Raw genomic sequence first — 26,467 nt, 5'->3', positions numbered from 1 at the left:
TAAATTATTAATACTTTATTTATAATTATAATTTAGCAATAAAAATCACTTTTTTCTTTATCTGTGAAGTGTCTGTTTCATTCCTTAGCCCATTTATTGATTGGGTTATTTGGTTTATTGATGTTAAGCTTTTTGAGTTCTTTTTTTATATATCCTGGAGATTAGTGCTCTATCTGAGGTGGATGTGATAAAGATTTTTTTCCCATTTTGTATGCTCTTTTATTGCATCATTGTCTCCTTTGCTGAGAAGAAGCTTTTTAGTTTGAATCCATCCCATTTATTGATTCTTGATTTTTTAAAAAAAATTATTTATTCTAATTTGTCAGGCATGATAGCAGAATGCATTTCAATTCATAGTACACATATAGAGCACAATTTTTCATGTCTCTGGTTCTACACAAAGCAAAGTCACACCATTCGTGCATGCCTTCATACATATACTTAGGGTAACACCCCGTGTATAGCCAGAGGAATGGGAAGTTGTGCTCCATTTGTGTACAATGTGTCAAAATGCATTCTACTATCATGTATAACTAACTAAAAATTTAAAAAAATTAAAAATAAAAAAATCATTTTTCTCAAAAACATTATATATTTGTATTAACAAGTAAACTTTGATTCATTCATTTTGGCCTTCCACTTCTCTAGGTAGCTTGGTAAGAATCCATGATTTCAGTTTTTCTAACTCAGATTTGCTTAGCTCATGGTAAAGATTTGGAAAACTATAAAACTTTGTGTTCACTCCTAAAAATTTTAACATTGAATTTGTCTCTTCACCCCAAGAATGAAAAACTAATTCATCTGCAGTACCATGACACTGAAATAATTCAGGAAGTACACCATCACTTTTCTGAAGAGTCTAGGAAAAAAAAAACACATAAAAATGGAAAAGTGTAAGAAATTCCATTTAAGAAGACCATTCTTAGAAATCAAAGACAGAGGAAAAACTTACAAAGTTCTTATCATTAAAGGGAAAAGGAGTCAGAGGTACTATCTAGGTATCCACGTAGGGGCAGGCCTGAGAGCTTAGCCAGTGCTGGCACCACCAGAACTGTGTTGTTTGTGCCCTGCATTAACTCTATAGAGGATTCCCTCAAAAATGGCAAATGTGTTTCCTGAAGAAACTGAGTGACTTGGGAAGACAGATCTCTCACACAGAGTGAAAGAAGGAGAGGGCCAGAGCTAAAATAAAATCAAGGGGAAAATTATATTCTGCTTTACTTTAATATCTACTTTATTAATCTACTTTTGGTAATGAAGATGCAACAATTGATGTATATTATTCATAAATTAGGATATTGCTGTAATACATATCAGCTTTATAACTGATCTTTCATCTTGAGAATACTCTTGACATAATAAGCAAAGCTTGCTATAATCATCTATATTCTCAATATGTATAAAGGATACAAGTATACTATATTACACATACACACACTCACTCTCTCTCTTCCTTAACACTCTGCTTAACAACATCCTTTTTACAGGGCACTTCCTGAACATTAATGATCAACTGGAACTAATCAATATGAATCATTTGGCCATGAATTCCTAGTAATGCTCAATTTATATTAATTGTACATCCATTTTTATTGCTTATCAACTTTATTTTAGTTTCCATGTTTATGTTTCATCGTGATATTTTTTTTCCAGCTTAGCTTTCTTTTTTTAAATCTGGAATTTACCTGGTAAACAGCAGAGGCTTTATTCAAAAAACTAGACAGAACAAATACTCCTGCCAAATCTTGATGATTTCTATATGCTAAATGCATTGCCATGCATCCTCCCATAGAAAATCCTCCTGAAAGAAGCAAAAAATACACTTAAAGAGCAGAATATATACAGCAATCCAGAATAAAGTATATCTATGCTAACATTTCAAAAGTATTTTTTAAAATATTCAGAAGCCTATAGAGCTAAAAATAAATGTAGTCTACTTTGGGTCTCATACAAGACCTGCTTAAGAAATAACAACGTACCACCTATGTCATCACAGGTAAAGAGATGCATGGAATAAAAGGAGCTAGAAATGAACAAAGAACTCATGTTCACCAAGTAAAAAATGTTTATCATAATTCAAAATATGAGCCATAGTATAATCATTACTTATTTAAACTTCTTTAAATATATTTGGTTTGTATTTATAGGAATCCTTACATTGTAACAAAAATTAATACCATGTACATTTTTGTTTTGTTTGCCAAACTGTGAGCTCCATGAAAAGTTAAGTTTCTAGTGGAAATCATATAATAGGTGCTTAGTGATCTTTGAATTAGGAAAGATAGTAAAAAATTTGATGAGCTAGATAAAACATTTTTGTATTACACTATTACTTTGGAAATTGACTTACAAATAAAACACATTTATCTACATGGAAAATCATTTACCTAGGTGATACATTTTTATAATTTTTTATGTGCCAAATTCTGAGTCAGTTATTAGAAATATGCAGCTTAAAACATATGGACCCTTAGGAAACACACATGTCACAGAGTATGGATGGGAGCATGGTATGACAGGAACAGAGAGGCTGCTGGATCCAAGCCTCCCCATAGACCAGACACTTGGTATGATATTCCCAAACTTGAGTCAGAGCTAAAAGACAACTCATTTATATTTTATGAGAAAATAAATATGGAAAGTAAATCATGTAGTTACATACGTATAGAAATACAAAAACATACCTTAGTGTATTTGGTGGATTTCCTAATTTCCAGTCTACTATTTTATTTCACTTACCAAAGTATAAAGCTAAGCCCTGAGAGACTACAAATTTAAATTTATAATATCCTTCTTTTATACATAAAGGGAACTGAGGTTCATGGAAATTAGGTGATCTGCTTAAAGTATTACACCTAATTTTAGGTGTAAAAGTAGGACTTTCAGAATCCAGATCTCTTGTAACAGAGTTGAATGTACTTTCTATCATCATCTGATATTTATTAAAATAGGATCAATTTATTTGGGGCAGGCAGATATTACTATTTTGGATCCAAGACAAAAATATATGAAAGAAGACTATTAGTTCACCAAGTTTAGATTTTTAACAAAAGGTATAATATATAAATAATAACCAGGCACAGTAAGTAATCAATCTGTAGTTTTTAACATTCCAGAAAGAAATAATAAAAGTCTTATCAGTAGCAGTAGTCAATATGGATGGACCTGAAAGTCTCTTTTGAAATAACATCCTCAACACCCCCAGCTCCAATACATCTGATAAAGGTTAACAAATAAGCTTGGTCAGGGAAGAAGGAAAAAAAAAAAGAAATCTTAAAACTCTATGTACCATATGCATTTGTGCATCGGATTTCCCAAAAGGTTAGAAACCATGGGGGCTATACTATCCATGATAAATCTTTGATACATCCCATTGGGAGTTGAAGCACAATAAATAGCCAATATTAATGTTTTTGGTATTTAAACATTCATCATAACTATGCAAAAAGAATTCTGAGCTTTATTGTTTTTTGCCACTAGTTATAGACTTCTTTTTTGCTTCTGAAGATCTTCTATGTAATAACATTATTTTGGTTATAAAGTAAACACATTCTGAAATTCCTTAAAAAATCATAAATTTCAATTGAGTGTTAGGATTAGCTGAACAAAGTGTCTCTGCCTCTTGGGACTCAGGTGCTTATGAGCAGACTTTATATTCCTGGTGGTACCTGGCACATAGTGACAACCCAATAAATACCTGTTCAATTGAATTTTTAGAATGACATATTATAGGATGAAAATAATAAAAATGTATAAATATCACTGAAACATTATAAAATCACAGGAAGCATTTTCTAACTTAAAATTTGGTAGAAAGAGGATTAGGCTGAAAATAAGGGATCCTAACTTCTAGTTCTGCCAGTGACACTCCTTAGCTGAATGTGTTGACATAACATTTCATTTTCTAGTATATAGATTGCTAGAATAGATAATCTCTATGATTTCCGTCAAGCTTTTAAATACAAATGCTTAATAATCTGTTATAAAAATTGAAATTGCAAAGGCTTTCAAAATTTACATAATTTTTATAAATACAGAAATCCAGTTTATAAATAAATATATATATATATATATATAAATATAGAAATATGTTTATATAGTTTGTAAATATAGAAATTCAGTTTAGGAGTAAAAATCCTCTCTCTCAGAATACAATTCTAGCTTTCTTAAAAGTCCCCAGAAATGATCTTAACAAATGCTCACTTCTTCTCTTCCAATTTCCCTTCTGTTCCTTATAATCCATTTACTTAAAAAGTGAATTCTATGTTGCTTATTAAAACCAAAACAAACAAACAAAAAATTGTTGGCAACAAAATCACATCTTTAAAAATAGGGGAAAAATGGGAAGATATAAGGGAGAGATGGGATTTTGGGGAAAAGAGTGAGATCCAGAGTAGAAGAGAAAGAGTTTTTGCAGTGGTATCTCTAAAAGAAGGAACCATAACACACCATACTAGAAACTGGTCCTAGCACTGAATTCCTTGATGGGATTTATTAAGTATACTTTTAAAAAATATAAAACTGAAAGTCAGACATTCTACATCAGCCTCTTCTCCAACTGACTCTTTCATAAAAGTCCAGGACACGAACACTTAACATCCACTAGAAAATAAAGGTCCCCCTATGCCTCTGAACAGTGTCTGGCACACAGAAGGAGTTTATTAAATAAATATTCATTCAATAAATGAACTTAAATAAATTAAAGTTTAATAAAGATATTTCTGTAAGGAGAGAAATTTGTCATTGGGAAATGTCATTTTGGGTGATTTGATACAAAAGTAAAGCTTAGAAAATCTAGAAATGAAAGATTAGCATGCTTCGGGCCAATCAGTCCTAAACTGACTTCTTAAAAATAAAGATTTTCAGACTCAATTCCAGAGTAACAAAATTTCACACATAAGTCTAAATTTTAAAAGCTTTTATGCCATAAATCAGATGCCCGAGAATCATAGATATGTAGCAAACAATTCAAAACAAAATATAATGGGTAAGAACAAAAAGTGAAAACACGGTCATGATTTAAAAGAAATCCATATGCTATAAATACCAAGGTGGCAGCAATGAAATTATTTTTCTGAGAGATTTAGGAGCTTCCATTACATTTTTGCCAAATGAAGCTCCTAACTATTTGCAATATAGTATGAGAAACTAAATTTTAAATTTTATTTAATTTTTAACAAGTTTAAATTTCAATTGAAAAAACCATGTGTAACTGGTGGCTACCACATTGGTCAGTGAAATTCTAGAGCATCTACGATGTACCAGTGATTTAAAAGAGCATCAAAATTCATAAATGGAGTAAAAATAAAATCAATATTTCATAAAACGATAATTCTTAGGCTAAGATAAAAATCATTAAAAGATGCAACGTAAAAATAAATTAGTAAGCAAAAATATATTAAAATGACTTTAAAAGCGTACCTATAATAAAAAAATTGCAAATACTAAGTGCTTCTGAACACCTTTTATCTTTGTTGATCAGGGAACCTAATCACTTTATGTATTAATTTCATGTTCAATTTTCATAAATTATAATATCAGCTTTATAACTAATATTGTGACTGAAAAGTAGTGACTGAAATCTTTTTATTTACTGGTTCAATCCAAGTCTCTACCCATTCATAATCTTCTGAGGTAATCTGCAATTTCTCAATGCTTTTGTCAAATAATCACCTTTAGCATGGTACACTACTATGAAAAGGGACTTTGTATATTTTTCCTATAAAAAAATTTTACACAAAGGACTAGTCACTTGAATTCAATTTTCCATCTAAGATTCTAAGATCTAATATATAATACACCGTTCAATAAGTAAACAGCAAATAGTAAATTCATTGTAGGTAATTGTTATAATGGATATTTATAGCTGCTGGTGAAGTATTTAAAATGTTAAGAGTTAACATTTCAACATATACTTAAGATTAACAAGCTGAATAAAACATGTTAAAAATAATAAACTTGGCTTTATGAACTCTTTTTTATAAAATAAAATAGAAACAATCTATAAAACAAATATACTGGGAAAATTTAGAACCTCTAGCTGAAAGCAAAAGCCTAAGGAAAAAAACAGCTTGCTATCACCTAAATAGGATTCTAAAAATGTAATAAATTCCACTATCATAACAAACTTCAGTTCTTCCATTTATTCGCTACTCTAATTTCTTCGTATTGTGATGAAGTCTCAAAAGATTGAGAATATACAAATTGTGATTATATTTATTTATATATTTCAAATGCAAAATTTGCAGGATAAACAAAATATTTTCCTGTATGGAAAACTGTTAGAATGATATTACCAAGCTTTTAATGTCCTGTTAATTGTTATTGAAGAAACATTAGTTGCTTAATAAACTGAAGTGCATATGTATTTAAAGAAAGGAAAATAATGCTATCATTCCAAGTTTCTGCTCCTAGTAGAGCTTCAGAAGAAACTTCCACAGGTTCAGGTAAAGGCAGTCTGAAAATTTTGGTGTTAGGCTTTTATCATGGGAATTACACTATTCCTTCATTTTATATTTATTTTAAATCTTATTATAAAATTAACATTAATATTCACCTTCACTGTAAAGTGTTTCTACCACAGAGATACAAACAAAAAAGAAAATGGGTCATCTAAAATCTTAATATTGATATATAATTTTGATATATTTAAAGAAATTCATTTTAGCAACTAAATTCACTCCTCATGTACAATTTTATACTTTGCTTTTTCTTTCGTGTAATACTAATTTGAAAGAATTTCCAGAGTCACAAAAACTTTAAAAAACTTCAATTATTTTTTTAGTTGAACACATACTCATTGGGTGTCTTTTATGTGAGTATACACAGCATTTAAAAGCTATGTAACGTTTAAGTAAATGAATGGACCATAATGCGTTCAGCCATTCCCCTCAAGCTGAGTATTTAGATCACCCATGTAAATGAATCATATGGTTGTAGAAGTACTTGCTTCTCCCTGACTCAAAATTCTGATAATATTCCCAATATTATCAAAATTCAAGTAATCTGTTCATGTCATTTGTCAGGTTCTATACATCCTAAATCAAAATTAAACCTAAATTATATTAATATTTTCTCTTAACAACAAATTATCACCACCTAGTGGTCACAAGTAAAATCTGATCATGGCATGAAGCTCTTAACTAAATTGAGGGACCTGGGTTCTAGTCCTAACTCTGTTATTAGCCAGTAATCTTTTTGAACTTTAATTTGTCCATCTCTGGAATGTGAATAATTATATCCCGATTATCCTGTTACAAGGCTCAATATAAAAACAACTTTATAATTTAAACACTATCTAAATCCAAAAAGTATGATATATAATGGCAACTTAAAAACTGTCAAGTATATTATAAATGTCAACTAATTTAAGAATATTACCTTCATATATACTTTTTAAGCACAGTGGTACACAAGGGATAAGTTATTTTTCTTTCTCCATTTTCATTTCTCACATTATGCAGAAAGTCACTAGGGGAAAATAAAGTTTCAAGGTAAACTTTAACAAGGAGAACATACTGCTTACGTTCTGCACATTGGACACTTTCAGTGTTGACAAAGTTAAAAGAAGACTGGATAATCTAATACTATTGATAATTTTCTTATAATACAAGGTTTAAATCCTAGTTTGCCACTGACTACATTGCCAACTTTCAGAGAGCAATTTAAAAGTTACTATTTTATGTGTATGTTTCTCCTGAATTTTATCATGTTTCTCCTAAATTTCTCCTACAGAATCATGAGACATAAGTATACAAAAATTAACCAATGAACATTTTTCTTATATTCTTAATGTACAAAGTATAGGATTCATGTGTACCTCTAAGAAACACCCTTTCACTGAACATCTCCTGTATCTGATATGAGATGGGAAGAGAAGCTTCTGCCTAGTTCTTCCTATTTAACAAAAAGTTTATTCATTTTTTTTCTATATATATCATTTGCGAAAACCTTAGAAAACATTTTTATAGCCAAACCCTTTAGTCAACTATAATTTGCTTAAGTATAATCTTACTCCTCTGTGTATTCTCAAAATCTTAAAATAGTATGTGTCAGTTTAGTCTTTCATCATTCTACTTTATCTATTGCATTTGCCTTCTTGCTGTTTTCCTGACCTAAATAGACTAGTCAGCCCCCACAGTGTTGTTGGCATTATCCTTTTGAAACGTACGTTCCATCACATCTTAAGTTTGTTTGGGGGTACATACCAAACTACTACTACCTGGGAGAAAACGAAGTGTTCTTGCTTTCTTCATGAATGTATTTCTCTTCTTATTTACCAGGGGAATTCTTATTCATTCTTTAAGGTTCAGCAGGAGGGTCCCCTCTAACTACCAAAAAGATTTATCTATTCTTTTCTTACTGCTGCTCACATTGTAACTTTTACATACTTTACAATAATATGTGCATTGCATTAGAACACTTGACTTCATTATCTATTTCATTAGACTGTATTTCTTCTGAGAATTTTTTTGTGCTCCAGTGCCTAATTTTTATCAACAACTTGGAGATAAAATTTAGTATGATAAGTGTCATCTTAGAGGTGACTAAATAAGGCCAGACAATCTAGAAAAGATGGCAGACCATATGCAGTACACATATATATAAATATGTAAAATTTCCAAAACAGAGTAAAATATGCTATGCTTCAAAAAAATCAATTCAAGTTTTAGGAGATGCTGTTTATTATTCTAGTATTTTTAAAAGTCTCAATGTATAGTTTATCTAAAACTATGAATGAGACAAATGATTATACAAATGCTCCCAAACAATGTTGCAGGTAAAATTAAATGTATGGAATTAGACAAAAGTGAAAAAACATAAATAACCAACATTTAAAGTTCTTACCTACTAATATTCTGTTCTTCCTGATGCCACTTTTTACTTCTTCATCAATCAAGCCAGTAAGTACCTGACACATTGCATCAATTGATTCAAGGTGTTCTGGGCAGTCATTAGCTATTTTAAATCTGTCAAACCACACATTGGAGATTCCTCCCTTCAAAGGAGTATATGGCCTGTTTAAAACAAACATATAGAAATAAAATAGTTGCTTTAATTTTAAAAGATTAGTGCTCTGAATAACTTATGCTGAAGAATTCATATTAAATTATCCCTAAGCACACTGCATTAACTTTGCTTTACTTAATATTGATTTTAACATTCACTAAAGCTAGTTCATCTTTATCTAACTATCCATATTTAAGAGGTAGCATAATTACAGTACTAATGAGTCTTAACCCATTCATGGCACATTAATGCTTTGGAATGTACTATTACTTTAAACACACACACACACACACACACACACACACATATAAAACCAAGCATTTCAAATACTCTATTTTAACCAACTTTAATGGAGTTAAGAGGCCCTGGGTTCAAATCCTGTATTGGTAAAGGTAAATGAAAGGAGAACAAAACAATTCCAGAGATCCTTGTAGGCAAACACAGGGAATATATTTGATTAACACAGAGAACAAGGGTTTGTCAAAGATAAAGGACAGGAGAATTTGACAAAAAATATTGCCTATCACTAGGCAAGCCTAATTTTCTCCTTACTACATGGATAATAACTGGGTAATTTTATATAGGATTGCCATAGAAAACACAAAATATTAAAATAACACAGTAAAATAAAACATTAGAAAAACACAGTGACAAAGGACGCATCATAATTAAAAGAAATCTAAACTAATGACAAGTAACTTTTCCATTTAATGACTAGAGATACAGAATTCCTACTATGCCAATATTTCTTCTACTTTGCCATCTCAGATTTAGCTGTATTCTCTTGCTCTTGAAAGACAGTGAAGTAAAAGCATGATATGTGAAGCTGAAAACAAAACAAAACTAAACTAAACGAAAGTGTAGGGCTAGAAGAACTGAACACATGCTCCTGCAAATTCTCTGGGGAAAAGCCCATGTGAAACAGCAGCAAACCAACCCAGCCATGGGGCTAGGAATAGGTGATTCTCATTGCCCAAATCCATAGGGCCAATGGGTGGTGATGAAGGGATCAGGACTACTCTAACATTCTTTCCTGTATGCCACTTCAAAGAAAATGAGGGGCCTGAGTCAAGAGAACTGGATTTGGAAAGATTTCTCAGAGAAACTGAAAGAAACCTGGAATCAAGAAAGGTTCTCTGACACATGGGATCTTCTGCTTATTTATACAAACAGAATCATGGCATACATATTACTTTGTAAAAAGTTTTAGAAAACTTTACATTTCTACATTTGAATGTTTATGATGAATATTCCTGTAAATCAGTAGTTTCCTTAACCTACATAGCTCTAGAAAATTACAGAAATATACAATATTTTAAAATTTTATCATGTTAATGTTTTTCATATAAATTTTATTATTTTTTGCCAATCTCTCCATTCTCTCTCTCACATATCTTATCCTCTAGACCAGGTAAATCTTGTTAATGATTGAAAAATATATCCTTCAATCAAGCAATATATGTATGCATATATATATATTTATTTTTGTAGTACTGGTGGTACCACAGAGACCAGAACCAGGCATACTCTATCACTGAGTTATACCTCCAACGCTTTATATTTATTTTGAGACAGGTTTCTTGTTAAATTTCCCAGGTTGGCTTCAAACTTTTGATCCTCCTACTTTAACCTCCCAAGTAACTGGGGTTACAGGTGTGCCACTGAGCTGACTCCTTAAATTTTGCTTTTAACATATACATTAAAACATACATTTAGGGTTGGGGTTGTGGCTTAGTGGTAGAATGCTTGCCTTGCACGTGTGAGGCACTGGGTTTGATCCTCAGCACCACATATAAATAAATAACCATATTATGTCCATCTACAACTAAAAAAAATTAAAAATTTTTAAAAAACAAATATATATTTACAGGATTTTAGTATTGTTGCTTTTCAAAAATGAAGCACACCTATATGATTTTCTTATGTTCAATGTGTTCTTCTCCTTTAACAATACCTCATATAAATCCTTCCATCTGATACAGTTCTCACTCATCTTTTCAAACAATTATATTATACTCTAAAATAAAAATGTTTTTCAATTTAATCAGACAGTCTCCTACATTCATTTGGCATCATTTGGTGCACAGGTTCCAACCACTAAGAATAATACTGTATTAAACGTCTGCATACATGTTTTTATATGTACTAGGACTTTTATTCCCATAGAACACAAACCAGAAAAGAGGACTGTTAGACTGAAAAGTGTCATTTTTATCTTAACAGAAGTTTCAAAGTTGATCATAAAGACTGCAAAGGCAAGAGAATATCCTTTTGTTCACGACACTAGCAGCAACAGGTACTAACAAACTTTTAAATGTCATCATTGAGGAATATCAACTAAAATTTTAAAATCAACTTTAATATGTTGATTTTATGTGTTAATATACATATATACATATACACATACACATTTTAATAATATAGTCCAAACACGTTTGACAATGCAACCATCATCTCTCCAATGATACAGAACATTCTCATATCTCAGAAAATACCACCATACCCCTTTGCAGGCAATTCCCATATACTTGCTAGGCTACCCTTGAGTGTTTCCATCAATATTGATTAGTTCTACCTATTCCAAAACTCCAAAAAAATGCAAACCATGACTCATATTATTTACTATTTCTTCTACTTGACTTTTAATACTTTTGTTATTAATTCAGAAGAGTACTCTGCCTATTATTAATAAATATCTGTCATCTACTTTAAGTATTAATTTTCAAATCTATTTTTCCCATATTTTTATTGATGCATTATAGTTGGATATATACATCACAGTGGGATTTGTTGTTACACATTTATACATGTGTACAATATAACAATATAATTTGGTTAATATCATGCCCCAGGTTTTTCCCTTTCTCTCCTCTATTCCCTCCCCCTGATCCCTTTCCTTTAGTGCTCTCCCTTTAAATCCAAACTGTTTTTGGAATATTGATATGCATTTAAGGTATCCTATTTATCTGATAAGAGATTTTTGGCATTTGATATAATGTCTTCTTTAAAAATTAAATGTGTGGTTTTCCTGATACGTTTTTTCCAGCCCACATATCTTTACATAGCGAATTCCAGATATTCTTCTAAGATTTTTGTTTGTATTTTTTAAGTCTTAAATTCTGAGAATTTTATTTTTTACATGGAATGACCTAAAGGTTCATATTCAATTTCTCCTAGATGAATAGGCACCTGTGGTTGAGGAAGGAAGGAAGAAAGCCAGTTGGATAGCCACTCACCCTTCTCACACAAGGTGAAATTCTACCATTGCCAAGCCTTATTCTAGGTTATCTAGTCTCTTTCAACATGGATCCTATGACAAAATTAAGTCCTAGTGCCTAAGGCATAGATGATATATACAATGACTTCTCTCCAATATATCTATAATTGTCCTAATTCTATACTACCTGTGGGAAAAATCAAGAAAATGGTTACTCAAATAATTTTTGTGTGTTCTGTGACTCATAAAGAACTCCGATAAAGGCTGTGTTCTGTTGCACTAATCTATTAATCAGTTAGGAATCATACTGGTCCCACTACAGTGGTCATGAGATGAGCCCCTCTCCTCCTACCATTTTGCTGGCCTGATCATTTGTCCTGTCTATTGTCAGGCACTCATTATTCTTTGTTTATCCAAGAAATTAATCAAACTGTTTAGCAAACTCTAAAATATTTTCAAATAATTCTCTTCAAAAATCCTTTTGGAATTCTAATTAATGCTGCATTCCTGTCTGAGAATTAATATATTTTGGTGGGGGGGAGAGACTGAACTCGGGACACTCAACCACTGAGCCTTTTTTGTATTTTACTTAGAGACAAGGTCTCACTGAGTCGCTTAATGCCTTTTGGTGAGGCTGGTTTTGAACTCACAATCCTCCTGCCTTAACCTCCCAAGTTGCTGGAATTACAAGGAAAACTGAAAATTTTGACAAAAACTTGAGGGGAAGGCATCTTTTTGCAGGCTGAACTCCCACGGCTTCTTCTGCACCGCTCTCCATTCAAGCTTTCACGTGGCATAAGAGGATAAAAATCTGCACCAGCTCTTGATTTGGACTCCTACACAGCCCAAATTCTCCTTGGTTCCTACAGGACTTCTGATCCCAGAAGCTATTTGGTTCAAGAGAGGTAGATCAACTGGATTTAGGAAAACAAAGACAGAAAGCATTTAAGCCTTCCTTCTTCTGGAAATCTGAGGATTCTCTCTCCAAAGATACTCAGAAAATGAAAGCAGGTGCTTCCTACATAGTCAAAATGAAATCTCAAATTGTATTCAAATTGCTACTAAAACCACAGTGAAGTTCTAAATCAAAATGCAAAATATAACACTCATCTAAAGTTCAAATTAGACTGTACCCTTTGAATTATTTATACTTCCATTTCCAGTTTTGCTATTTCTCTCAGTGTTTATTTGTCTGTCTAAGCACTTAAATAAGGATGATATCATAGGCTAAAATGTGAATCATTCTGGGAACTCAGCCATTAATGGAAAAAAATGACATTTACTTAACTTTCTTCCCTTTGACAATGCCTTAACTAATTAATAGATGCTCCATGGTGGTAGAATCCCAACCAAGTATTTTACTCTCTGGTAGCTTTTTATTCTCTCATTTCTCAAAGAAAATTAAAGTTTTCTGTTCAAAGGAGATAATTAGGAAAACGTAATAAGATTGAGATTAATTTAGAAATTTTGGGTAAGAAAATGTAATCAAGAATACATGTCTCCTAAGATGTAAGAATAATCTTTAAATAAAGTATGAAAGATTGTTTTTAAACAGCTAAAAAAAATACTGGCACATATGTTATACTCATTCACCTTCCTTCTCAAATAAATCATTTTATTAGCTGGTATAAAACAGCTCAGACATTACCACAATAAATAAATATGCTTGGCAAAGAACATCTGTGTGGCTCCTAAATCAATCAATCAATTAGTCCATTACACACTGGTAAAGCATTAAGCTAGAATAAAATGTTCAAGGTTAGTTAAAAATAAAAAGATATTCAGCTTAAAACCAAGTTTTGTTTTGATGTGTGTTCCCCTAAAGTCATAAAATCAAAAGGTCATTCATAACCTTTATGATAACAATCTGGCTCCAGTCTTCCTCTCTGCCCTCATTGCACACCACTTTCCTTAGCATTCACTAGGTTTCAGTCACACTGGTTTCCTTCTTTTCTCCCAAGAGGACCAGCTCATTATTGGTCCAGGAGCTTTACATCTGATATCCTTCTACTGGGAATGCTCTATGTCAGCATTATCTGTGGTGGGTTCTCATTGGTCATTAAGGTTGAAACTCAAAAGTCACCTTCTCAGGGGAGCTTCTTTGACTCTCCACTTTAAGTATACCTCCCCTCTGTCCTGTAACATACACAGACTTTCTATCCTAGTATTCTACTTAACTGCATTAACACCATTCATCATTATTTGAAATTATAATATGTAGGTGTCCTTTTATTTTCCATCTCCACGTGAGCTCCCTGAAAGCAAGGGCTTTATCTTTTCCACAACCAAAAGCAAAGCCTGATATTTGTAGATGCTTCATAAGCAATTACTGAATGACAAATGTCAACAATCATTTGTGTTACTTGAGAAAGATTTGTGTCAGCCCAAAACAACAAAATATCTAAACTATTTTTTATTTGGTGCTCTGAACATCATTTAACTTTAACACTTATAAAATTCACTTGCAATTTCTAGAAAAATGGTCAAAATTTTCTGTGACTTAAAAAATACTCCATATTTCTAAATAACCAAGTTTTTATATGCCTATTGGCTTTTAAATTCACCATTTAAAAAACTTACCAAAGAAGTGAATTATTTCTTCAAATAGCTATTTTTAGTAGAGCTCCTGACTAGAATACCTGTATTACAGACCTGCTGGTATCAGGATAGAGATCTCCTCACATACTTCAGATCAGAATCCTAAGCAGTGAAGTAAAGACAAACCTACTGTTTACTATGCCTAAATAACATGTGCCAACATGTCTTTTATAATACATATTTAATGAAAAATATAAACATTCAGTTTATGTGGAAAAACAGTGAATCAAAAAGTAGAAGCACTATTCAAATATTTCAGAATTTTCAAAACACTAAGAAACTTTATCATCATAAAAAGTATAAATGGCTTGTTAAAACATTATTTTTTCTAAAAATGGAAATTTTAATTGTAAACCCAAATTAAGAAAACCTCTAGTTGTAAATATAGCTTAAACATGTCAGGAATAAAAGTCTTTATTTGGTACTTCTATTAAAGAGCCCCCATTAACATAATAAAATATATAACTCTACTTTCCATTTTAATTAACACAGCAAACTGCTAGCTTCCACTTAATAAGTCCTTACTTCACTGATTAAAAACATCTATTAAATATGATTGAGGAAAGGAATATTTATAACCAAAATAGTAATTCTGAATTTAATCAAAACATAACAATATTCTGTAACAGAATACTCAGTTGTGATTGAGTAAACACAAGAGAGTACAGTTCTCCTTTTCTGCTCTTTATGTATGACTATGACAAAAATGGTGGCGTTTTCAACATTTGTAGATGATATACATATGATAATTATAAATGGGAGAGGAAAAAGGGAACTTTGTAAGTTAAGGTTTTATAACTCAAAAGAGAGGAAAGGTTTGCAATGTATATTCTATCCTAGTACAATCAAGAATAAAAAAAATAGACAAATTAAAATGAAGTATTAAAAAGTTCAAATAATTCAGAAAAAGGGAAAAATGGGATGTAGAATAACAAAAAAGCAGTAGAACTAAATTCAAACATATTTGTTCAATGTTACACTAAATGTAAATGGATTAAACAAATCACTTAAAAGCCAGAAATTGCTAAAATTCAACTATATTTTGTATATATAAATGTATTTTAAATATAATCAATACAGGTAGGGTTAAAAGTAAAAGGATGAAAAAAGACCAATCATCTAACACTAACCAAAACAAAGTAAAGGATGGAAAAAATATAAAGTATTCCTAAGAAAGTTGATGTGTACTCTATGATTATTAAACAAGCTACATCTTAGGGTATCACTTGAAATTTTCCACATCAGACTAAAACAACAATTCCCATGCCCTTCTTACAATGTGACTCTGGTACTTCCTTAGGAGAGAGGGTCCATGTCTTCTCTTGAGACTGACTGGTCTTTTAACTAACAAAAATATAAAGCTATGTAACTGCTACTAGTTTTTTAAAGGCAATACAGTTTCCTTATGCTTTTCTGAGGACACCTGCTCTTAGAGCCCAACCTGGAAGCCCAAGACTCCATATGAGGAAGCCTCATACAGATGTTACAGTAATAGTAAGTATGAAGTAAGGTCCCATCTAATATCCAGCATTAACTGCCAGATAGTGAGGCTTCTGATGGTTCCAGTTGCCAGGAGTAAATTCATGAGTCACACCCAGCCTTCAAATTTTCCCAACAGAGGTCCCACATACGAAAGTACAAGATCAAGTCATCAGTATAGTATACTTTCTGAACTTCTAACCCATGAAATTTCTGACCATGATAAAATTGTTGTTTTTGATGATTTCTTACATAATTCTGAGAACATGGGACAGAAAATATTTCAATATAAATAATAAAAGCAAGAGAAAAAAAATAATGAGATGTAAAGTAGTGATTAGGGAGAAATTTACAACTTTAACATAAATCAGAGGAAGAAATGTATGAGTAGATATAAATGAAACAGAAACAAAAAATAACAAAGACCAATTTAGTTCTATAAAAAATTAATAAACTAATAATACTTAGCAAAATGAACAAAAAAGAGGGAAGATAGAAAGTATTGCTATCAGAATTAAAATAAAATATATCAACATAAACCATAAAAGCACTAAAAGGAAATGTCATGAAAAACACCATACTTAATGGTGAAATATGAAATGCATCTCTTTCAAGAGTGCATAGGAAGCATATCTTGCTTCTATTTAGCATTTCAAACAAGTGCAAGAAGACAAGACAATGCAAAAAAATGGCATAGGGATTGGAAAGGAAATCATAATGCTGCCTTTATTCACCGACAATATGATTGTTCACACAAAAATCATAAGGAATACATTAAACATAACTAGAAATGCTATGTAAAAATATGAAGATGCAAGAATGAGTTACAAAAATAACTTATTTCCATATACTAGCAACAAATAGTTGGAAAATTAAATATTTAAAAATCCCATTTAAATTAGCATGAAAAACTTTATGAACAAACTCAGCAAAAGTCCTCTCCACTAAAAAATCCAAATCATTGTTGAACAAAATTAGTATATACCTAAAAACAGCAAGATGTACCATGTGCATTTTGGAAGACATCAATTTCTCTACATTAAACTGCAGATTTCATATAATTCTAAACATAATTCAAACAGGTATTTGTAAAATTGATAAATAGATATTTAAATTTACATGTAAATGCAAAGGATCTGGAATGATCAAAACTTCAACCACTTGCTTTCACAATTTCCTATAAGGCTACAATAATCAAAGGTTTTTTACTGGCAAAGATTAAGTAAACTAATGGAATAGAGTCTACATGAGAACTTATTAAAATGTGTTCAAAAAACAACTCTTGTACAAGAGTATTTATAGCATCATTATTCATTTGATCCAAAAAGTATAAATAATCCAAATGTCCGTCAACAGAAGAATGGAGAGAAATTGTGGTGGCCATACAATATATTTACTCAGAATTTTAAAAGAAACTATTGATACACACATATGCATGAACCTTAAGAACTCTAGGTCTAAGAAAGAAGTCAGATAGAAAGATTAAATGATTCTATTTAAACACAATTCAAGAACAGGCAAAACTGTATTGTAGTGATAGAAATCAGAACCATAGTTGCTTATAGGAGTTTGGAATTGACAGGAAAAGAGGTACAAGAATACTTTCTGGGGTGAGAGGAACATTCTCTATCTAATTTTGGTAGGCAGGTGCATAAGTGTATCAAATTCACTGAACTAGCAGGGCATGGTGGTGCATGCCTGTAATTCCCGAAGCTCAGGAGGCTAAGGCAGGAAGATCGCAAGTTCAAAGCCAGCCTCAGCAAAAGTGAGGTGCTAAGCAACTTAGTGAGACACTGTCTCTAAATAAAATACAAAATTGGGATGGGGATGTGGCTCAGTGATTGAGTGCCCCTGAGTTCAATCCCCGGTATCTGAAAACAAACAAACAAACAAACAAACAAATAAATAAATAAATAATAAATAAATAAATGAATAAATAAATTCACTGAACTATACTCTTAAAATTTTTGTATTTCACTGTAAATGTTACTTTTAAAGAAACATACTAATACTTATGCCCGTAAGATATCATCAAGAAAGTATTCAATTGGATTTGAAATAAATGTAAATCTCAAACAATGCAGGTGAGAGTGTAAATTATTATAACCTGTCTAGAAAAATGCCTGACCTTATATACCTAAGCAAATAGAAAAACTTAACCTGATTTTGCTTTTCATGTGCATTCATTTCCATAAGTATCTTGCTTGGTGAAAGCTACATAATAGTAAGCATCTTTTCAAAATGTGAGACTAGATATATTCTAGAACAAAACTGGTTAACAAATATAGGCCATTTAATCCTACATAACAACTAAGCAGAATTGACGGAAAGATGATATTTTCACTATGCCCTGGTAGATATAGCACAGTCACTGAAGCCTTTATAGTGTAGAAACACACAAGGGTTCACAAGTGATAAAAGCAAAAAGAGGTGAGATACATAGTACTATAAATTTGGACAATGTCACAAAGTGTGCAGGAGAATGTCAATGGATGAAACCTCCTTGATAGGCTTTTTAAAAGGTTGTTAAAGTTCACTGTTTTTAAAGTATTAATTATATTAAAAACAATGAGTTAAAGAACTCATATATCTACCAAATGCCTCCTTTGGATGCCTTTTGAAAGATTGTGAACAAGGTAGCCCAAGTGAATCTATCAGCATCAGAAGAAACACTGTCAAAGCAGATCAAAAGAGCAGCTGTCTTCAAAGTCAGGTTAATAAAATCTATGCCCAAACTCCTTACCTAAACAGAATAAACAGTTATTTACAACATCAGCCAGCAGACTTGAAACAGTAGAGTTTACTGTGAATGCCGGATTATTCTAATAAAATACTATCCAATAGTATTGTACAGTTTGGAAACCATGTTAAAAGTTGGGATTAATGATACAACCCACCTTCTGAATTGGAGGTTCCTCAGTTAAAAGTGGCCCAGCATGCTCTACATACTTTAACTTAAAAATTCTGTGCTCACTCTGGATTTATTGTCTTACTACTCAAGACCTAAAAAGAAAAGCTACAAATCCTTGGAAACTATAATTCTTATGTTATTTATGTATAATAATTTATACTTTTAAAAAACTGTTCATATCAGCATAAATCACTACACAGATAAAATATCAACATTAGATACAAATATCCACACTTACTCATTCCTACTATATTACTGTAAATTGCAACAAATTCTGCAAGATATTTATTCAATGTTCATTGAAGGTCTTCTACCTGTCAGCTTCTGGTGTTAAGCATTTATGTATAGTGAAGTGTTTAGAAGGATACAATAAGAATTATTATCTAAGGCTGTTCTAGAAATTAATCCAGTAGAAGGTAGAAAAAATATAGCTAATTACAATATAGTATGCTAAGTTTTCTCTCTCAACTAACCTCCACTTAATTGACTCAACGGATTAAACAAAGCTCTCTATTCTCTTTTCTTATGCTCATGGCATGCTAAATGCTCCCAGTCAAGATAAGTCATTCTAGTACATGTTTTTGCTTTTATACATTAAGTTTTTGCTTTTTATGCTTACCAAATTCAATGAAGTTCATTCCCAGGTTTATTTATAAGTTTTAGTTTTTTATTGCAATAAAATAATTTATTATTACTTAAAATAAAACCTTGGAAACTTTTCGATGTTTGCTAACTAGAAGTGAAAACTTGAGTAAATCAATATAACGAAAAATGATAATTTGATCTAAAACAGTAGCTATCAATATAGTCTCTAGGGGAACTTCTTTTGAGGATTTAAAACTACATATCCAAAATGAGCCGCTAGGGGCTGGGGATGTGGCTCAAGCGGTAGCGCGCTCGCCTGGCATGCGTGCGGCCCGGGTTCGATCCTCAGCACCACATACAAACAAAGATGTTGTGTCCGCCGAGAATTTAAAAAAAAATAGATATTAAAAAATTCTCTCTCTCTCTCTCTCTCTCTCTCACTCTTTCTTTAAAAAAAAAAAAAAGAGCCCCTAGCCATGTAAGAGAGAAAGAGCACTTAAAATGCAGCTAGTGCAACTGAGAACTGAATTTCTAATATTAATTTAAATTCAATTAATTTGCATACCAAATGAGATGTGCTGTATGTGTAAAACATACATAAGATTTCAAAGTTTTAGTATAAAAATAAGAATGTAAAATATCACTTTAATAATGTTCATTTTGATTATATGCTAAAATAATATTTTGAATATACTGTTAAATAAAATATATTAATAACATGAATTTTACTTGTTTTTTCTTCCTTTTCTTAATCTGATGCCATGAAAATTTACGTTTATATATAATATCTGTTGTGCTACATTTATATCAATCAGTATGGTCTAAAATGTTTGATGATCTATGTAAATACTACTGATTATAAAAACAACAAAAAGTTACTAGGAATTCAATGAATCATTTCAATGATTTTTTTACTAAATCACAATAGTATCCACAAACAATACTTATTGCATATATTTGAACTCTGAAATGTTTCAAGACTAAAATTTGAGAAACACTGATCTAGAATTCATATCACAATCAGTGACGAAAAACGAAATTCAAGATAAAACTTATTAATCCCTAGAATTATCTTCCCAATGCTCTTCCTTGTGATATATCAAATACATTTATATATAGAATGAAATGCACTTATCTTTCCCACTCTTCTAGAAATACAAGAATTTTTTCCCTCTCAACTTCACATAACCTAAAACCCAATAACAAATAATGAGCACTTATGATATTTTCTAAGACATTCAATTTACAGGACAAAAACAGCCCACTGGTCAGCAGGTTTCTTATTTGTACTACCACACTTCTAAACTCTTAATTATATTAAAATTGTACTTTTTTGAATCTTCAATCCTATATTGTCATTTTTGTTCCACCTCTTTCAATGCTATCAACTAGATAAGCAAATTCTTACTGGTGAACATAAAGAGATCCTTTAAGTCCTGGTTCTTTTTCTTCTTAGTAAATACTAAGTTAATGGAAAATGAAGGAAAAAATTTGTATAAGTACATAGTATATTTAATAAAAATAAATCAAGAACAGATAATGAAAAATCAGTTTGGGTTGCATAGCTCAGCACATTATTTTGCTTACACAGTAAATACTTGCCAACCTCAGTTTAAAGCATATGTTCAGAATAAAACAGTACAGATACTAAGTTAATATTTTAGATAAGCAGTTTGACTTTAAAACTAGACTAGTATAGTTTTACACTAGTAATAAGACTATACTAGTCTTATTACTGTGAATTAAACACACCTACAAGTTATATAATCTAAATATTTATTAAAACAATACCATATTTCTCTTATGGTTTAGTTGTTCAAAAAGTGTAACATTATTTCTAAAGAATCTTTTGAAATTTGGAAAGAATGTCATGAAATCCTTTCCACAGGAACTCTGGCTTAACTTAATTATTAGAAAGATTAAGGTATATTTGCCAAAGTTATAAAATTGCCTCTAAGAGTGAAAGGGGGGAAGAAAGTGTGAAAGACGAGCAATCTGCAAGAACAGAGGAAAGAGAGTCTGACTGGTCATGCTAAGTAGACAGTTTAATTCAGAGTTGTAGGGAATGCTTTACAGAGAGGAAATTACCTGATGTTATGGTTTGGATATGAGGTGTCCTCCAAAAGCTCAGTGCAAGAAGATTCAGAGGAGAAATGATTGGGTTACAAGAGTATTAACCTAATCAGTGAATTAATCGATGACGGGATTAACTGAGTGATAATGGAGTGTGGCTGGAGGAAGTGGTTTATTGGGGCATGGCTATGGGGTATATATTTTTTATCTGGATAGTGGACTCTCGCTCTCTCTCTTTCTCTCTCTCTCTCTCTCTCTCTCTGCTTCCTGATAACCATGATGCGAGCTGCTTCCCTTTGCTGCTTCCTCTGCTGTGATGTTCTGCCTCACCTGGAGCCCCGAGGAATGGAGCCAGCCTTCCTCTGAAACCATGAGTCCTCAAATAAACCTTTCTCTTACAGTTCTGGTACAGGCTTTTAGTCACAGCAGGGAGAAAGCTGATTAAAACACCTGGCAAAACCTGGCCCAAGTGTCTAACTACAAAGTAAAGAATACATTCTCGAAAAAGGCATCCTAATTTAAAATATCTTAAATACAGAATCAAGCTTAAAAAACATCTAGCTGGCACATCTCTATATTTTATGCCACAAAGTTAGATAGAGAAGTGGAACACATTACTGCATACCTGGAAGGAGCTGTTGGATAAATAATTTTTACATGTTGGAATGCTAAATCTTGATTTAAAACCTGCTTGATCCACATCCTGAGTCCTTGTCCAGAATCACCTGATGAATCACAAAATCTAGAGTAAGATGAACATTTTAATACAGTGCATTTAAAAGCAGTCTATAACTTTCACGTCAAACAATGCTGGAATAGATTTTAAAACTCTCCATATACAAAAATAACTGTCTAAAAAATGATTCAGCAATGTGACTTAGTAGGCATCAATAGTAGTAATAATTTTGATTATTATACTTCAGGATTCATCACTGATCTATCTCTTTGAAGACCTTTAAGCTTAAATTCTGTTTTCCTCATTTGTTTATTGGATATATTAGAAATAAATAAAATAAAATGACTTTTCTAAAAGGAAATTCTCTATATCTGAATTTTAATACCATCATTTCTTATCTTACTCTTAAAAATAATAAATTCCTAAAGTGAGTGTTAAGCCTAATTGTATTTAGGTTGGAGCAACCTAATACAATTTTCTTGGTTAAGACAATAGCAAGTCTTTAAAAGGGTATTCAATGCACCTTTATTTTAACTTGAAGAAATCAGAATTTAATTTTGATAATGTTTAAATGACCTAAAATCATTGACTATATACTCTAAAAGTGAAAAACTACCCAAACTCATGTAAGAATATGTGTGTATTTCCACACAGAAAAAAATGTAGTGAATACAGGTCCATCATGTGTAGTCCTGAAAAGGAAAATCTCAAAATCAGTACTTTAATTTTAATCAATCAATTCATTAAAACACAATTCAAATATTATCTATTGAGTAACTACTAATGTGCCAGGAACAGCATTTACTACTAGAGTGGCATTGTTGGGGACATTCTTTTATTATTATAAATAGGCATTGGTCAAGTAAAATAAATACGTAAAACAAATGTAACTACTACAAAGATAAGGAACTTGGTGCTATGAGGTTACTCCACTCAGAACTGATCTAGTTAATGAGTTCCAGGGCAACTTCATGAAAACATAAGCTCCACAGGATGAGTCTTATTTTATTTTGTCCTCTGAGTTGTTTGTTAACCTAATTCCTAGAACAGCACTGACACAAATAGAACATAGTTGTTGAACAGGTTAAAATCTGCGGGATGGTAAGCAGTAAAATGCGGAAGGGAAGAACAGCTGAAGTAAAGGAAAAGAATATCTTCTCGGATATCTTCTACTCTTCTCACTCCAGGCACACTAGCCTCACTGCTGTTCCTTGAATGTGTTAGGGAAACTATTTCAGAGCCTCTCTTATCTTTTTCATTGTCTGGAACAGTGTGACCAAACATCTGCATGATTCACTCACCTAAGTGTGTTATTTATTTCCTACACTAGACTGTAAGCTCTGGGACAGCAGGTTTTTTTGTTGGTGTGTTCATTGCTATATATTCAGAGCCTAGAACAGTGACTTGAACATAATGGCTATGTGATATATTTCTTGAAAGAATGGATTGATGAGTGAATATATGAGACACTTAGGTAAACACGTCTAGAGCTCAAAGTAGGTCCAAAATGAAGACATACGTATGTATCACCAGTATGTAGGCAGAAATAGAATCTATGAGCTTCTATGAAGTTTACTTAGGGGAGAAAAATGTTGAGTGAGAAAAAGACCCAAGACCAGATTTTGAGGAACCCTATCATTCATGGCCAGGTACAGGAGGATAACAAAAGAAACCAGAAATAACAAACAAAGGATAGAAAAACAGTTCAAATAAGAAGACTGAAAAATGACAACTATATTTAGGACAGAGAGGTTACTGGTAACTTTGGAAAGACCCTACTTAGTTAACTCATGGAACTTGCTAGATGGGGAGAAAACCATAAACAAGACACACATGGTTTGGGCTTTCATGAACCTTTCATTTTAGTGTAGAAGACCAACATTAAATTAGGTAATTACAAGTATGATAAGTACCACTGAAAGGAGAACTATAGAATCTTAAGAGCAAATAAGAGTGAATTAACTTAATCTAGGAGACTGAACAAAGCTTACAAATTTATCTCATATTTTTTATCCTAAAAGAAGGTATTTCTTTAGTATTTTAGAAGTGGGAAGGGCTCAAATTAAATTAGCAATATATAACTTACATTCCTATATGGTGTTCTACAGCTGCTATATTCGAAAAGAAAATCTCAAGTTTTTAAGATTTTTTTTTAAACTATCTATAAAAACACATTTTTAGCCTTGGAAAAAATTAATATTCATCCACTAATCCACAAAGTCCTCTTTTTAAAAAGTCATCTTATTCCAAAAATATAGTACAACTGTTATATTTAGTTTGTACATGTTTGGATTAGCCAGAATCAAACACCTCCTATAACACAATCATATATATTAAAGTCTAATATAATATCTTTAGCTTCTAAATGGATGATAAAAGCCTATCCCCAATCTGAGCTTTATGTGGTTCAATGGAGATTTAAATATTTAAGAATTACATTATTATTATACTTACACAATCAGCAGAATTACTTAAATTCTTTATCCAAAGTATAAAGGGAATACACACACACACACACACAAACATATATATACACACACACATACTTAACTCACCAGAATATTAAGTTTGGAGTAAAAGATTTGGGCTCAAATTCCAATTTCACCACCATTCACCTAATAGCCAAGTGACTTACGGACAACAGTGGAATCTTTCTGGCCTCGTTTTCAAAATGAAGAGAATATCTCTCATTACTGCTCACAGCTAGTTCTCCATCTTGTATCTTTCCAATCATTGCCCCCCTTAAGACTACACATCTCAATTCAAAGACTACTTACTTAAAAAAAAAATCTGACAAGCTCTTCATCTTCCAAATGGCTTAATAATGCTTAACCACATTTTTTTTCTTCCTTTCTAGTCTCTTGGCAGTAAATCATGCACCATCTTGTGATCTCCCATGCATGCTGACTCAAACTAATGAATTGTTTTTGTTTTTAAATTTAGATAGGCCCCCTGAGGATGCTGGCTGCATCTCATTTCTTAAAAGAAAGCTACTTGCACCGTGAATGCAAGAAATAAAACAAGGGTCCTTACTTTGGAGGTGCTCACAAACCATTGGAAAAGAAAGGCATAAAAGATTTCAGAGGAGCATAAGAAATGCTATACAGAATGAAGGGCAGGCATACGAAGAAAATACCTACCCTTGGGCCTCAGAATTAACTTTGTACTTTATCTTGGAGGCTTGATGACAGAGGGAGAAAGGGGAAAGGGAGAATGGAGAGTAGGAAAAAGGAAAAGAGGATAAAGCATTCCATTTCTGCACAGTGCCATATAAAAAGGAATTACTCTGTAAATACTATCTGAGTTAACTGTGAGTCTCACTTGCCTACATTCCTATGGGAGACTGGAGAAAGAAAGCAATGGCAAATAATCCATCCCGGTGGGAAAAGGCAAATCACTAGTAGCTGACCTTGAAAAGTATGAAATAATCGATGTGATTCTAGCACAAGATTTACCTAACCTGCTGTTTAAATGTGCGGAGAGGAACGGGAGGTGTCAAGGGTTGAGCTTGAGAGAATGTTGTGGACGGGAGGACTGCACAGGGACACTGGCACAAGGGACAAGGGACAGAAAAGAAGATCGTGGGCCAGCGCACAAGACAAAAGGGAGACCAAGAGGTGACAGTGACCATGCGTCCACAGTCACGGGCTAGCAAGGGCAGAACCACCTTTTCCGAACTCTGGGACCCGGCGCCTCCTCCACTGGGAAACACTGAGGGAATCAAAGGGAAGATGTTTCCAAATTGCAGATAAACGGGACATAAAACTGCAATCCACCTGAGCCATGCAGGAAGATCAGTGAGGCGCTGTGCCTCCCAGCCGGCGATACCACACAACGCCGCAAGCGAGAGGAACTCGACGCAGCAGCCATCACGGAAGCCCGAACAGGTCCTGCAACCCGCCCTTCCGCCACAGCGGGG

The 26,467-nt window shown here is 32.3% G+C and overlaps 1 protein-coding gene across 3 annotated transcripts; it reads right to left on the bottom strand.

The window, feature by feature from the left end:
• Positions 1-26,467, bottom strand: Lyplal1 (lysophospholipase like 1). Of its 3 annotated transcripts, none has more exons than XM_046438485.2 (5): positions 26,325-26,467; positions 22,498-22,597; positions 8,848-9,017; positions 1,686-1,801; positions 1-859 (listed from the first exon to the last, which is right to left on the bottom strand). In XM_046438485.2, the coding sequence occupies exons 1-5, from the start codon at positions 26,416-26,418 to the stop codon at positions 620-622; spliced, it is 720 nt and encodes a 239-aa protein (XP_046294441.1). In that variant the 5' UTR covers positions 26,419-26,467; the 3' UTR covers positions 1-619. The 3 variants fall into 3 exon arrangements, with proteins under 3 accessions (XP_046294441.1, XP_046294442.1, XP_046294443.1); XM_046438486.2 differs by lacking the exon at positions 26,325-26,467 and adding an exon at positions 26,216-26,237; XM_046438487.2 differs by lacking the exon at positions 26,325-26,467 and adding an exon at positions 25,104-25,252.

Source organism: Marmota monax, unplaced genomic scaffold (assembly GCF_021218885.2).
Source record: "Marmota monax isolate L192 unplaced genomic scaffold, Marmota_monax_Labrador192_F-V1.1 WCK01_AAM20220418_F8-fsc00118, whole genome shotgun sequence".
In the NCBI taxonomy this organism is placed as follows: domain Eukaryota; kingdom Metazoa; phylum Chordata; class Mammalia; order Rodentia; family Sciuridae; genus Marmota; species Marmota monax.
Note: the sequence above shows the minus strand (reverse complement) of the source record. Positions and strands in the feature narration are given on the sequence as shown.